Source organism: Pantherophis guttatus, chromosome 2 (genome assembly GCF_059756535.1).
Source record: "Pantherophis guttatus breed Tessera chromosome 2, ASM5975653v1, whole genome shotgun sequence".
Lineage (NCBI taxonomy): Eukaryota > Metazoa > Chordata > Lepidosauria > Squamata > Colubridae > Pantherophis > Pantherophis guttatus.
Window position 1 is genome coordinate 206,614,404 of NC_142064.1, and position 16,571 is coordinate 206,630,974.

The 16,571-nt window shown below is 37.6% G+C and overlaps 1 protein-coding gene across 3 annotated transcripts in view; it reads right to left on the reverse strand.

Annotated features, from left to right (window-relative positions):
• Nucleotides 1-34: 34 nt before the first annotated feature.
• RNF123 (ring finger protein 123) overlaps nucleotides 35-16,571 on the reverse strand; it is a 98,014-nt gene continuing 81,477 nt past the window's right edge. For all 3 annotated transcript variants that reach the window (XM_087887658.1, XM_087887656.1, XM_087887657.1), the window contains exons 36-39: nucleotides 12,300-12,442; nucleotides 8,465-8,559; nucleotides 2,215-2,300; nucleotides 35-1,332 (exon numbers count right to left, since the gene is read on the reverse strand). In XM_087887658.1, coding sequence (XP_087743784.1) covers nucleotides 1,233-1,332; nucleotides 2,215-2,300; nucleotides 8,465-8,559; nucleotides 12,300-12,442 — 424 coding nt within the window. In that variant the 3' untranslated portion in view covers nucleotides 35-1,232. The remainder of the gene's footprint in view (nucleotides 1,333-2,214; nucleotides 2,301-8,464; nucleotides 8,560-12,299; nucleotides 12,443-16,571) is intronic.

Genomic DNA, 16,571 nt, shown 5'->3' on the forward strand with positions numbered 1-16,571 from the left:
ACCTTGGAAATGTGGGGAATATACATCTGACAGCTTTAAGGAATAATAATTTAATATTTTATTTTATGGAAGTAATATCTCCTCCCAGTTGGGAAGGGGAAGGGGAAGAGAGACAACCATATATGCACTTAAATTAAATTCCTTGTTTGCTACCCTCCCCAACATTCTGGATACAAGTCACACACAGTAAATTTTTTGAAAATCTTTGTCTGCTCCTGGATTGTACAGGCAACCTAGTCACACAGTATAGGGTGTGTGCCACAGGCACTTTCTGCTGGTGGAAGATAGCAGTGCAATCAGGTTCGCCTCTGCTGTAGCCTACAATATCAGTATTTCTCCCAACCACTTATATAATACATGGACCAAATATTGGTCCTATTGAACTTGGCCTTTCCCATGATCAAACTCCTTGTAGTCTAGGCTGCATTTATCCCTCTGTTGTATCACTAAGTCCTCCTCCTCCCCCCCTCCCCCCAAAGCCTGGCCTAGGGTCTTCTTTTTTAGCTGACCTTGCCTTCAAAGGAAAGGAGCCAGACTTTCAAAGAGCAGATTCAAATTTTTAGGCAGATAGGTGCCACAACCCTTCACTCACATGTGCCGCCTTTGACTGCACAGTAGAGTATTGCTTGGCAATCTCCAGAACTATCACATCAGGTGCTACAGGTGAATGGTGTCTGCAGGGTATGCCCACACAAATATTTGAACCAACTCTAGCTACACATGCACTGTCAAACAGCAAAGTGCTGCTGCTGTAGCAGCAGCCAGAACACACTTGGCTAGTGAGTAGCTGGACTCACAGGAGAGATGCTGGCTGCAGAGAATCCATTTTTACTCTACCATGGAGAGCACCTCATCAAAGAGGATGTGTCCCAGCTACAGTACAAGACACACTTCCTAGGGTAGATGCAGGATAAGAACTATGGATTCAGGCTGAGGTAGAGAACCTGACCACGTTAAGCCCCTATGCGCGTAATCCATAGGAAAAGCCCAATACCTGTTGGTTTGGAGTCAATGACAGCAACAGGAAGTGTACCTAAATTCAATAGGATAGAAGAATACAATTTGGCCTGGATGATGCATACAGATGTGTGTGTCCTACAAGAGGTGTCATAAAACTGAACTCAGCTGTGGCGAAAAACAGCCACTTTTGACAAGATGCTCTTGGAGGGGGGAAGAGTCCTCTGGGGAGAAGCTGCCCAGGCATGCGGCCCCTGCCCTGCAGGGTCCAGGCACTAGGAGGTGGCTGGTTTAATGTAGTCATCTACTCCTGTGATGGTGGCTTTGCAGAAGAAGCAGTCCTTATTGTTCATCAGGTGCTGGTTAATGCAGGCTCTAAAAAGGCAAAGAGTTTATATATTGACTCAAATCTATGCAGAAAACTGCATGCACACTACAAAACAAAAGGTACCATATTTCTGGGAGTATAAAATGCACTGGATGTATAAGTTGCACTCTGTTTCAGAAAAAAAATTTTTTCCTGCCTCTGAAAGCCTCCGAAACAGATCTTCAGAGAAAAAGCCTCTGAAGCTCTGTTTGGGGGCTTTTTTTCTGAAGCTCTGGGGGCTTCTTTTCTGAAGCTTTTTTTCTGATGCTTTTTTTAGCCTCTGAAACCTCCATTTGAGAAGCTGGGTGGGGCTACATTCAGAGTATAAAATGCACCCAGATTTTCACCCTCTCTTTTGGGGGAAAAAGGTGTGTCTTATACTCCGAAAAATACAGTAACTAATCTTTGGAATGTTCAGGCATGCAACAGTGTGTCCACTTTGCTCTTAAAAGCTAAACAATTTGCCATCTAGCTTGTCTGATACAAATTAACCACACTGTTGGCTTCTTTTGCTCACAATTACTATCAAAAATAAAAGGATACTGAAATCTTGAAATCACTACTGCAAATCTTCCCTTCTGGCTTCTAAGTTTTCCCCAGGAATCAATCACCTGTATGCTTTCAAATCTAACCTCCTTGCAGTCAGAAACCCCACTTCCCTGAGTCTGAAGTAGTTGTCTAGTTCTATTGTATAACTTCATGGGAGTACAAGATCCAAGCAGCCATTTAAAAGTATTATGGGGCTTGGGTCTCTTCCAGCAGTTTAAAGGGGATTCAAATGACCACCAGTAGATTTGTTCTGCTGTACAGCTGTGATGCATTCCAGCCTGGCTGCTATCCAGTTAACAGGATAAAGGAGAGAAATGTCTGCTTGTGCAGGGATTACTCACTTGCATGATTTGTGGGAGCATGGCTTAAATACAGCAGAGATCGGGTGTGCATAACAGATTGGACACAAGTCTTCTTCACTAGTGGGCTGGGGGGAAAAAAGCACATACAAGTACCTACTTAACTTTAATAGCAGTTATCACCAAATCTAAATCAAACCCAAGTACAAGATATCCAAAGGCTGCTTTTCAACTTTGGAATGACATGTTTTATAATACTGGGTGAGTCTCCTTCATTCCTTTGCAAAACAAAATTTAAATATATGCTTAAGGACTTCAGAAAATTCCTTTTTAGGAATAAAAAGCAAAACAGATTAGAATGTGGATTTTGGAATGGACTAAGGGTTGACATGAATTTGAAATAAGATTTTGAATGCAAACAATCCTTCCCATGGGAAAATGCTGCTGTTTTGAATTCTTTAATAAAAATCATGCTAGGATGGAACTTTGAAGGTTTGACACTAGAGGGAACCAGAAGGAACTAAAGATTACAATTAAAGGAAGAGAACTTTTACATTTGGTTTACTAATACAGAATGGAGCAAATTACTTTAACATTGGATATATTGAGGGATATTTGTGAACAATAGACCCAGATTTTAAAAGTGTCACTATAGACAGATGTGTTTAACAGATGTTATGGAATAGGAACAGGATTTACTGGACATAATTGAGACAGATCTGAAAGTGGATTTAAAAATGACAGGCTGAAGGAATGATATGGATAAAGATGAACACTGGATATAGAAATGAAATTAGTTGATAACTTCATAATTAAAAGGGATATAAAAATAACAAACCAAAAAAGCAACCCGGATATCTTTTTTATATTGGATTTATAAATGAAACTTGTTAAACTTTTGAAGAATTTTGTGAGAAGGGACAAAGAAAAAATGAAAATGAATCAAATTCTCGGACATCATTTGAAAGGATTAAAGTTCAAGATTGTTAAAAGTAAAAGGAATATAAAATTGGTTTATTTGATCAAGATTAAAATAGATAAATAGTTACCTCTAGTAATCCTTAATGGACTTTTACTGACTAGGACTGAACAATGAGGCTTTTAAGGATTTGTTTATAGATAAGAGATGAGATGTGGGAAGGAGATATAATTTGCTGTATTTTAAGAGAAAGTGATAAATTTACTAAAATTGCTTATACTTGTGATGAAGGGGGAAGTTATTTCTTTATATATTTCTTTTTTCCTCTATTGCTTTTCTATGTTTTTTATTTACTTTCAATTTTTCTTTTTATTGTTTTTTTAGTATTTATTTTTTAAATTGTAATGTTTAATATAACAATACTATAAAGTGAGATTTAAAAATGACAAAATATGCAAAACAACAATTAATCTCTTGTAAAAAAATTTAAACAAAAGAACATATGAAAATTATTCTCTTTTAATATAATTTTGGGAGGGTTCAAAAAACGTTGAAATCAAAATATTTATGAACAGGTTCTCATCTGTGCATTAAGGTTATACAGAGAATGCACTGAGTCCAGCTCAGTTTGAGGTTCATAATGAAGGTTCAGCTCCTGTCTCCAGTTGGGCCTAAGACTATGACTTCAACAAGAAGTCGAGACACAGAAGACGCACTGACATTTCTCGAAATGGAAAAGGCATCTTTCTACTTAAGATTTCAAAATATAGAAGAACAGAGAGAGGAAGACTTGGGCGAAATTATGGTTGGAATTTTGGCAGAGGCGACACATAAGGATAAGGATGAAATAAGAGGTGGTATTGACGAAATTTACAGGGCCTTCACAAACTATGCCAGAAGAAACAAACTCCCTAAAGAAGTACACATCAGATTTACAAAAAAAACAATGAAAGAAGAAATATACCGAAAGATGAGAGAGGAGACAGTCATGTACAAAGGGAGGGAAGTTCTAACGCTAAAACAAGTACCGAGAAGGGCCAGGGATAGGAGAAGAGAATATAACTTCTTAACCCGACAGTTAAATAAACTCAAGATTAAATTTAGATGGCTTATACCAGAAGGAGTACTCATTTCTTGGGAAGGAAGAAAATTTCGAATCGACACCATAGAAAAAGCCCAGGACTTCGCAGACCAACATTTAGGATATGAAGGAGAACAGGAGAGCAGAGGAGGCAGAGAAGATTCAAACCCCAGTGACCAAGAAGAGCAACCAATAAATAAGGAGGACAAGGAACGGAAGAAGGGAAAGCTGGGGAAGGAGGAAATGACGGGGATCACACAAAGAGTCACAAGAAACACATCAAAACTCAAAACAACAGACAAATAAACAACACCAGGAATGGAAGAAGAACTAAAACTCATCTCTATAAATATAAATGGTCTAAATTCACCAAGCAAAAGACATCAGATATTCACTAAACTGCAAAAATTAGGAGCAGATATAATCACCCTACAAGAGGTACACATAAAAAAACAACAGAAAAAATTACTCGAAAATAAAAAATTAGGAGTAATGTACACATCCTTAGGCGACTGTAAAAAAAGGGGAGTGGTAATATATGTTAGAGACCATATAAGAACAAAGCCGATATATGTGGACAAAGAGGGTCGAGTCTTAATAATAGAAGTAAAACTGGAAACAAAAATAATACTGTTAGTAGCCATCTACGCCCCAAATGGAAACCAAATAGACTTTTATAAAAAATTACAAGATAAATTAAAAGAGCTGGATTATGAAAATATCTGCACTGTCGGAGATTTTAATGCAATTGTCAACACACGAGAAGACTACTATAGTAACAGGAAGAACAAAATCAAAAGGAAGACACTGCCACAAACATTCAAGAACTTGGTACAAGAAATGAGTCTACATGACACTTGGCGAGAGTTAAATACTACAACCAAACAGTACACATACTTTTCTGGCCCACATCAATCGTGGTCAAGATTGGATATGGCCTGGATGACACCCCAACTAAGTAAAGAAACACACGACGTAGAAATTATGCCTAACATGTGGGCTGACCACAACCCCATCAAAATAATTTGGAAAGGCTCCCGAAAACAAAAAAGATGGAAAATGGACACAAGCATTATAAAGGAAAAAGAATATCTACAAATGATGGAAAAAGAGATTAAGATATTTTTCCAAATTAACACAAAGGACCAAACGTCGTTACAAAATCTATGGGACACGACGAAAGCATATATTAGGGGCCTAACCATTGCATACGTGGCAAAGAGAAAAAAAGAGAAACAAAGAATCAGGAATGACTTATTGGAAGAAATCAAGATAGAAGAAACTAAATTACAACAGCACCCTAATAATAAGATAGCACAGCAAAAACTTAATTTGGCTAAACACAAATTGAATTTGACTACAAAAGCTGATTTGGCACAAAAAATAAAAATGGCAAAACAGACCAACTTTGAACACGCAAATAAAACTGGACGCTGGTTAGCCCATAAATTAAAAAAGCAAACAGACAAAAGAATTATACACCAACTCCAGGACGAATCAGGAACTTTATTCCATACACACGTAGATAAGAAAAACATAGCCAAAACATTCTTTCAGAATCTTTATCGGCAGGAAGATGTCCCGGAAGACCAAATTCGAAAATATCTTAGTAAAGTGAATATTACACAATTTGAAGAAGAACATAGAGAGACCCTGAACCGTCCCATAACAATGACTGAATTGACTGAAGCTCGTAAAAAACAAAAGAACAATAAAACTCCAGGACCAGATGGAATTCCTACTGAATTTTATAAACACTCCCAAGAAGAAATAGACGAAATATTGCTACAAGTCTTCAACGCAGCATTATTGACAGCTGAAATCCCAAAATCATGGACAGAAACCATTATTACGTTAATACACAAAGAAGATTTAGACCGGACCCAAGTTAGGAATTACAGACCCATTTCATTACTCAATGTAGATTACAAACTATTCATGTCAATATTAGCGCAGAGACTTAAAACAATAATTCATAAATACATACATACAGACCAAAACGGCTTCATACCCAGGAGGCAGATTAAAAATAATTTGAGAACGATCATAGATATACTGGAATACTACGATAAGAAAATAGATAAGGAAATAGCTTTAATATCTCTCGACGCCCAGAAGGCCTTTGATAATTTAAATTGGTCCTTTCTTACATCACAACTCGAATTAATGAATTGCGGAGAGAAATTCCTTAAATTGATAAGAAAGATTTACTCCTGTCAAACAGCCAAAATTGCAATAAATGGTGACATGACACAAACTTTTGACATTCAGAAAGGCGTACGACAAGGTTGCCCCATGTCACCTCTATTATTTATAATCGCACTGGAAGTTTTACTAACGGAAATCAGGAAGGAAGAAGACGTAGAAGGCCTTAAGATTCGGGGAGAGGAGTACAAATTACTTGCCTTTGCAGACGATGTGATCTTCATATTGGAAAACCCAATACGATCTGGAACCAGGTTGATGACAATGATAGAGGAATACGGGGAAGTTGCGGGCCTCAAAATAAATAAGCAGAAGACGAAAGTATTGACGAAGAATATGACCCAAACACAACAGTTGAAATTAGAACAAGAATTAGGACTTCAAATAGTAAAGAAAATAAAATACCTAGGTATTTGGCTGACAGCAAAAGCAACTACAATTAAAGAAGATAATTATACCAAATTGTTAAAACAAATCAAAAAAGACTTAGAAATTTGGAGTAGATTACAACTCTCATTGATGGGCAGAATTGCCTCAATAAAAATGAATATATTACCAAGAGTACTATATTTATATCAAGTGATACCAATACACCCCGGAAGAGATTTCTTTAAGAACCTCAACAAAACAACAATGAACTACATATGGCAGGGAAAGAAGGCCAGAATTAAAATCAAAGCCCTACAGGATTCACGGGACAAAGGAGGTCTAGCAACACCAGATTGGGAACTCTACTATAAGGCATCAGGATTGACCTGGATTAAAGAATGGATGGAACTCGACAATAAAAGAACTTTATATTTAGAAGGCTTTGACTTAATAAGAGGATGGCACGCTTTCTTATGGGACGGATCGGATAAAAGACACATGTACTTCCAATGTCATATAATTCGAGCTTCATTATTCAAGATCTGGCAGGATATTAAGAGAACTCACTATACTAAAATACCAAAATGGTGGTCCCCGATGGAAGCATTGATATACCCGAACACTCTCGAAATAGGAAAAATGATGAGGTACCAAGACTTACTGAATCATGAAGGCGAACTCATTTCAAGACAGCAACTCCAAAACTCTGGCATAAATATCGATTGGTGGCCCTATACTCAAATACACTCAAGACACATAGCAGACAAAAAGCAATATGGAATCTCGAATAATTTGAATGAATTAGATAAGATTTTACAAGGCCCAGAACAAAAAATGATAACCAAATTATATAACTACTTACTTAGATATAAATTACTGGAAGAAACAGTAAAAGAAAATATGATAAGATGGGCCAGGGACATAGGGCACAACATTCAACTGGCAAACTGGGAGAAATTGTGGAAACAGAACATCAAAATGACAAGAGACTTCCTACTGAAGCCCAGACATGGACCATCGCATACATCCCTCCTGCTCCCTCTCCCACCCCCACCCACAGCAGCCTTCATACAGCTCCAAACTGCAACTGGAAGGTGAGCAAGCAGACAAATTAATAATTTATCCCTGCCAGAGATCATGTTCTTTGCTGGATCACTGCTTCTCATTGGAGGTCACCCAAACATAGCAATAGATGCAAATGATATCTTAGATGTAAGAATTAATCTGGACAGTTTTTTTATTCTACTTGAAAGCCCTTCCTCCTGGATAGTTCTTTCGCTTCCCACTCAAAATTAAACTCAGTTTGCTGATCTCAAGGCATTATCTTGTGTTTATCTGGAACCATGCTCTTACTGTTTTTCCTGATAGTTTGGAAATAATTCCAACTCACTGAAACATAAGCTTTGCAAGAACCTTTGACATAAAGCCTGCACCTCAAGTTTCATATGGTTCTACATTTCTGAACAAGATCTTGAAGTCAGAAACATACTAGCCTGGAAAGCAAATTAACTATTATTTCTTGCATTTATACAGTTCTCAGTACAGCTCTTGAATTTTATGAGCTCATCCTGAAAAGCAAATTAACTAATGTTTCCTGCATTTATACAGCTCTCAGTTTCTTGTGTTTATACAACTCTGGCATGAGAGTTTCTGTGTCACTATGGATGCAGATTGCGTGGGGAAGAGCATGCACACATTTAGATAATCAGAATACTTACCAAAGTAGCAGCTGCAGCTTGCTTGGATTCTTCACTGAGGTGGCCAAGCATTTGCTCCACCTTGGCTAGCTCTTCTTGGCTGATATAATCAGTGTCTGCAAAACAAAACAAAGAAGGAACTGAATGGGTAGAGATTTTGAGAATATGACAGAAGAAAAAGTTACCAGTTAAAATTTTTAACTTTCAAAACTTCTCCATCTCTGGCAGGGAACAATTAAATTGAACTTGTAGAGAAGGTTGATGGCCACAGGGGGGCAGAGTCCAACACATCTTCTAATTAGTTAAGCGCAGTTAAGCACAAAAATTAGTTTGAGCTCAAAATGACAACTGTGCTTTCAAAACTACTGTCCCACTGACATTCAGTGTTAGAAAAATAAATGTGAAGCGTTTGTATGCCACAGTATGCATGGGAATTTTATTCAACAGTATTTTACAAATGTATTGGACCTATTGCTTCTGATTAGAGACATTACAATATTTGATGATGTTTTGATTTTAAAAATATTTAATTTTTCTGTACTCAGAACATTGTGCAGGTGAGAGGCTTGTAACATGATTGCAAAAGAAACAGATGTTAAGAATTACATTTAGAGAGGACACTTCATCCATCCATGAAAATGATCTCTAATATTCACAAGGCTGTAGCAACAGAATCTATGATGAAAAAAATCTGAACCAAGTTAAGACAGTTTCATGAACAGGTCCCCTATGGCATGTTCCAGGATGCATATTTATATAAGCTTTCCCCCCAATCCAGTCTCCGTAACTAGAATATTATATTTGTTATAATATCTTTTGTTTTATGGTAGCTTTCTTTCACTCTTTAGCCTTTAGGATTGATGCAGCAAATTATGGGCCTTTTCTAACTGGATCAAGCATAGAGAACAACTTTGAAGGCATCCATGTGCCAGAAGCTATAAAACAAAGTATACAAACAAATCTGATAATCACTGTGTCAGCAAACAAATATCTAGCTTGGAGCATTTAGCTTCTGAGCCAGCTCGGCAGCATTGTCGAAGGATGGTGCTGGCAGAGGTACAAGCTCATATTCTGGGAATCAAGCTATTAAAGAGTGGGTACTCTTTAACAGGCTGGAAAGGACCTTTTCCTCCAGGGCCCAGAAATAGAAAGAGAACACAATCCCTTTGCTGCAGGACAGGGAAAGTCATAACCAGGCCACAGAGTCTAATTGCTGAAGAGTTTTGATAGATGGGAGTTATCAGGATTCATTTTATGAAACAATTAGCAAGGACAGATGAAGAGATACCTTACAGTACATTAGGGAAAAGAGAAGAGAATCTGCCTGTGGTATTCTCTGCAGCTGGCTCCCTTCCCTATAGCAATATTATCATGCAATTATCAAAAAATAAAAGCCTGCAGTTGTCAGGCAAGAAAGCCCCATTTATTTTGACTTCAAGGAGCAGAAAAATACTGCAATTCCTGCAAAAACTATTGAACCTTCATAGACACAACCTGTTCCAGTCAAGGTGTCTGAAGTTACTAATTAATAACCTCCAGAAAGCACATACACTCACAGTCATTATTTCTCATTTTTGGAAAGGTTAAAGATCCAAATTTCACAATAAAACCTCTCATACACTATATATCCCGTGGCGAGCATATGGTACACCAAGGGCAACTGTAATTGCCTCATTCAAACAGTTAGGAGAGCAATTTCCCTGAGATTAGTTGAAGTTCACAGAAGAGCTATTACAAGGGAGAAAACAGAGATCATGTTTGAAGCCGAGATGTTCCTTTATTGTCTAAATATTCTCTCTCTCTCAACAGAACAGAAACTTATTTGATTCTACATGTTCAGTTAGAGGAAAAAAATAGTTCTTCATCATCATTGCCACCCCAATCATATCTAGTTTTGCTCATCAGCTCAAGATTGCTAAAGAATTAACAACCTATGGAAAACACAGAAAGAGTGTTATTCTTTGGTGAGCAGCATTTCCCTGTCTGGATGCTCCAATTACTTTCCTACCTTTCTACGGAGCTAAAGACAATAATCTGCTTCTCTCTTCTTAGAGCTGGACAAATGTTTTTCCAAAAGGATTGATTTATGAAAAGCCATCTATTTTTATGGTACAGGGAAGCAATGCTTTCATTACTCTCTTTTCATCAATGTTTGATCCATAATGGTAGTATTCACAGTAGCTCAATTTCAGTGAAATGAGGGCTAGTTTAGCAAAGTAACCTCATCATGACAGAATCATGCTCAAACACACATAGTCAAGCCAGTCCCTCACTCCCCTTAACCTTCAAACACCCAAAGCAAAGCATCTCTCATTTCCAAGAGCCACCATGCCGCCTCTGATCCTCTTAGTTTCAGGACAACTCTAATCTCGGTGTTTTCTCTTTTTACTTACAATACCAGTTACTCCAAGAATGCATAATCTTCAAAAAGAGTAAGAGGATATCCACTTATGGGGAGACTGCAAAGAGTGCAGTGTGTAAAGAAAGAGCTGAAACATTACACTTTTAATTGGTCAGATAAGATAGCCAGTTATGGCCAAGTGGATACATAAAGTTTTATACTTTGTTAGTGTGGTCTTGCCCTTTGGGATTTATCTCTGCTGATATCCTTTTCCAAATATTTAGACTGGACAATGTTTAAAAAATAACGTTGCAATGCTAAATTTAGGTCCTTCAAAGTACAACACTAGAGAAGGCAGACTAAGAGGAAACTGATTCCCATATTTCATTCTATGGATACATTACACAGTCTTATCTTGTGTGATGGAATTAGTATTATAACCTAATCAGTGTCAAATGCAGCTTCACAATGTATTTATTTGCTCTGCTCATCAATTGAAGAGTTCCTTGGTTGCTAACATACAATGAATAAAGATACAACACAGCTACAAAACTCAAATGGAAAAAAATAAAAGGGAAAAACAAACTCAGGCTCTATTATTTAAAGTTAACAATTATACCACAGTTCATATAATGATAGCTGGGAAGCAAAAATTCAGGATGAGATGCTGCCTGATGCAGCTTCTTTCATTAGAGCCAATATAAAACAGCCTACAATCTTCTTTTTCTCTGCTTCCAATGAGTATTCAATCTGATCAGTTATATGTTAGGCTACTATTCTCATGGAGGAGAAATGTAGGAAGAACATATAGCAATGCTTGGTCCATCCTCGTAGCCCTGAAAACTACAATTCTCCAAGTTTCTGGAAAAAAATGTTCTCTAACAACTTTTATCTGACCTTTTAACTGGAGATGCTGGGAACTGGATTTGGATTTTCCTACCACAAACATGCCATGACCAATTTCAACAGCTCTACTTGGCTCTGCTAATCATCTCTATTAGAGGCTGTTTGTACTATAAAGAATCATAGAATAAAATAATATGAGGACTTTGTGATATGTTTTATTGTGTTATTTTTTTCTGGATGCATTTTAACTGTGGGTTTATTTTCACATGGATTTTGCTATAAAAATAACTCCAAATGTTTATCAGAAAAGAGGCTCAGATTTCATCTTAAATAAAGCTCTGTTTCTTCAAAGCCTTGACAGATGTTTCTCAGAGACTAGGAAGTTGCAGTTAGTCTCGGGCATGCAAGGACAGGAAATTATTGTATACCTCTGGAGTTTCAAAAAGCAAATACATTTTGAGGATAAGAACAGGTTAACGGGGGAAAATACCAAGGTAACATTAAGAGATCTTGAAGACTGCTCACAAATTTCACAACAGGGACTATTTTATTGTCTTTTCTACAAAGACCTCTTAAACATTAGGCAACCATCAATCTGACTAGAGACAAAAAGCAATGCAAGCAAGCAGTTCTTGGCAAAATAAAGCATAACATACTGGAGATACTTACAGCTCTGCAGGGAGAAATGTTTCTTGTCAGCAGAAGATGATGTCATTCCCAGTACTAAAGGCTCCGTGTGACCCAATAAGTACTGAATAGAACGGAGCTGAAAACAAGGATCTGTCAAGAGCACAGCCGTTGCTCGCTCAGCCCTAGAAGGACAGACAGACAGACAGATAGGGAGATTCTCTTTTTAAATGCCTTGCCTTGGAATAGCAGGGTATTGCTCTGCTTACAACTATCATTCTTTTGTCACAAAAAATGTATACAACTTATGACCACAGTCCTTCATTAAATAAATACACGAGCCCACTTGTTGCCCTGAGAACACTTCCCATGGATGCTTTAAGACAGTATAGATTGCGATGGCTGAAGGAAAAGGAGGAAGAGATGGCAGGCCAAAGACCCTCAACAAGCTTCAAAGGGGCTAGAGCAGAGGTGTCAAACTCGATTTCATTGAGGGCCACATCAGGGTTGTGTTTGACCTGGGGGGGCATGTCCAGCTCGATGTCACCCATGTCGGAGGCGCTTGTGGTGGCCTGAGCGCTCTGTCAGTGAAAACGAACTTCTGAGCTCTGTTTTTGGCTGCAACAGCCTCCTGAAACCCTCTGCCAGCAAAAACGGAGCTTGTGACATGTAGCCCTCCTCAGCTCTGTTTTCGCTGGCAGAGGCACCATGGGTCGGTCCTTTGCTGTTTCCAGGGGTTTCCAGATCTAAGCACCCCATGGGCCAGCTCCGGTTCCTGGGCCTTGAGTTTGACACCCCTGGACTAGAGGCTATTTACTAGAAAAACACATTCATTTTTGGAAGGTACCTGAGAATTCCATCTGAACCAGCAAAATGCCTATCTATTCTAATGTAAGCTGTCCCATAAAACTAATGACAGCTTATTTCTGGAAGCTAGTGTGTTAGAAGCCAATGGCTTTTGCACCTGGAGTAAAGAAAGCTCACTATTTATATGCCCCGATGTTTCTCTCCCTGCATTTCCCAAGACACAACATATTCTTAAATTAAACATTTCTTAAATAGCAGATACTTTATTCTTCATTTGATTGATATTTGTTTCAAGGGTGAAAGACAGCTGCTTAGCAACTAGGTCAGCTGATAGGCTGCTTTTGCTTTAGGAATTCCAGGGAATCTTGAAGCACAATATGTAAAAAAAACCACACACAAAAAACCCCAGCATTTTAAAGTAAGCTAGAATTGGGTGCAGTAGGAATAGAGCAAACTCCATGTCCCTATTTGCCTTATTTAAAGCAAATATCTAAGAAGAATAAAGGCAATCATTCTAAGGAACAAGTATAGATAATCCACACAAGGCTTCAAATGACACTTTATGTATTAAAGAATTTTTAAAAGCCCTCTTGTCCTGACTCATAGACTACTTAACTTGCCCAAAATAAGTGAGGAACAAGAAGAAGCAAAAATAAAATTAGGAATAAAAATCTATATATACAGAGAAAATCAATAATTGACCTATAAGTGAATAACACTATATAAACTAGAAACCAAAATGCTATGAAACGGTTGCATTTTCTGGCTTACTTTAAAATGCTGTCTACTTATTTAAATATTTATCTGCTCCTTGTATTGGTAGAGTATAATCAGTAAAATAATACAGAGCAATGACAAAGCACTAAAACCTGAGCTACAGTTACAAAAAACTGAATGGTTGGATGACTAGCTACAAGTTTTCTTTGCTAAGAAATGAAGTAAGGGCAGTGTTACATTGCTTGCTGGAAAAAGTTTCCCACAGTTGAGCCACCACAGCCAAAAAAAGCCCTTTCCATACAATGTGCACTATCCAATAGTAAGATGCAAAGGAGCGTCCCTAAAGAATATCTTAATAACAGACAGGCTGATAAAGGGAAATAGACAAATTATGGAGCCAGTTCAATATCATCGCTAATGTCTTAAACTTGGAATAAAAATATATTGGCAATGAGTGTAGTTTCTTTAAAATGTATACTGTATGGAGTCTAAATCTAATTCTCAATAGCATTTCAATTTTCTAAAACTATCCTAGCCTTTTTATGCATCTAATGAAGCAGCAAATCAGTAAACATCAACAGTCTATTACAGAAGAAACAGCTGGTAAATATTCTGCAGATTACAATTAATATTTTCAACAACAACAAAAATCATCTGAACCCTTCAGATCCCCAGTTTGCACCAAGGTAAGAATCCTAAAATACTGAATTCTATCCAAGCTGATTTTCCATTTCACTAACATACAAAATTGTAGCTTAACAAAAAATCTTATAAATATAGCTATAATTTTATCTTTCTTCCTCTTACCCATCCTGTTTTAAGAACTGAATCTTAGAGAGAAAGGTGAGCAAAATAATTGGGATAATTCATCCTCTCCCAACTACTTTTACTGGATAGTAGGTACTTTTACCATAGGGAATATTTGGGAAAGGAGTACTACTAATAAAATAAAAAGCAAACATATATAGCTGTCCTTGGGTTTTTAATGACATACAAATAACTAAAGCTTTAATGTACCAGACATGAAATCAGAAGAGAGTATGTTTTCCCACTACAAGGATAACAAAAGGTTTAATACGGCAAAAAAAGGTTGAAGGTTGGATAGCTCAGCAGACTAATGCATTGTAATTTAACTCCAGCTGTCTGCAATTAGTAAGTTCGAATCTTGCCAGGCTCAAGGTTGACTCAGCCTTCCATCCTTTCTAAGGTAGGTAAAATGAGGACCCAGTTTGTGGGGGCAATAAACTGACTTTGTAAAAATATGCAAAAGTATGAAGGCTATTACTTAACGCATTGTAAGCCGCCCTGAGTCTCCGGAGAAGGGCGGCATATAAATCAAATTAAAATAAATAAAATAAAATAAAATAAAAAGGTCTTCCATCTCCTGTCCCAAAAGACCTCTGAAATTGCACACACACATCCCACTTGGCTCAGCCTTTCTGCCTGGTGCAGGTGGGTAGTAATTGCTTGGCATGAATGGGAGAGGGTGCGGTCTCATTAGCACATAAGGGAGAAACCACAACAGCAATTTTTACAGGGTACAATTAGGGAAGTTTGAGCTAGATAAAGGACACAAAGATAAGCCTTATTAAAAAGGAAACAGACCAAAAACAGACATGGAATTTCCTTTGGATCTTTAAGGAATCAAATGCAAAATATGTTTGGTGGTAAAAGATGCTGGACTACAGAGTTGCTAAAGTAGAGAGAATGTCTCCAGAAGATACTGTCCTCAGGAAAAACATTAACTATTCTGAGCAGAACATAAGAATCTATTGCCCAGAAAATCTAAAAGATTTAAGCTCACCCAAACTCTAGGGGTTCATGGAGTTTTTAAAAAAGAGAGTGCAATCCAAATACGACAGTCAGTAAAACAGACATAATCACTTACAGTCAAATTAAAGCTTAAAATCTCAGGACAGATTCTCAAGTAAAACATTTATTGCTTGAAAACAGAGTTTCTGAAGCTACCCTGGATCTGCATAGTTGTCTGCAACTTTTTTCCAGAGGCTTCTGTTCCTTGCCTTGGTCCCATAGCTTTCCAGGGCTTGAATTTAAAACAATGGTTTTCCTTTCTAGAGAGAAGAATGGCTCCTTCTGCCTTGGTCTAGATGCAAGTATGTATTAATTCTTTTTGAAATTCTGTGCCTTGGTATCTTGTGAATACCAGAATAACCCATGGGCTCTACACTGATCTCCAAAGTATGCCCATTATTCACTGCTCAGTTCTGCATTATAGTTCGACAGAATAGAATTTAACTATTGCAATTCTGTAAGTTTATCTACCCATACCTTCTTTCTTGGAAGTTGAACCCAGAAGGTGATAGGCCTCAAGATTCTGCGTTATGAGCTGCTCAGGGTTGGTGCTGACTGGAATACAAGCCCAATAAAGTAAACAAAGGTACCATCTTTTCAGCCACATTCTGCAAAGCTTTCTCCCTTCTTTACATCTGTTAGTTGCTATGTCAATGATATATTTTTAAACCGAGTTGACCTAAAAAGCGCGAGGGAATTCTTGTCCTTGCCTCTAGCTCAAGTGCCAGTACATTTCAGCCAGTAAGAGGGTGGTGTCCACTGCATTTAAAAAGCAGCACATTTAGTACCTGTAACAAGCAATGTGGCAGCCTATTGGGAAATGAGCAGAGGTATCCTATGTTTTCCTTCTGTTTTCTGAAGTTGTCATTGGGATGACTGCTGTTGCGCTCTCCTTTCCTCAAATAAAGAGAAAATATAGAAAAGGTCTTCCTGAATCCTTTATTAAGAGCAAAATTATAAATTTGCCAAACTGTGCAG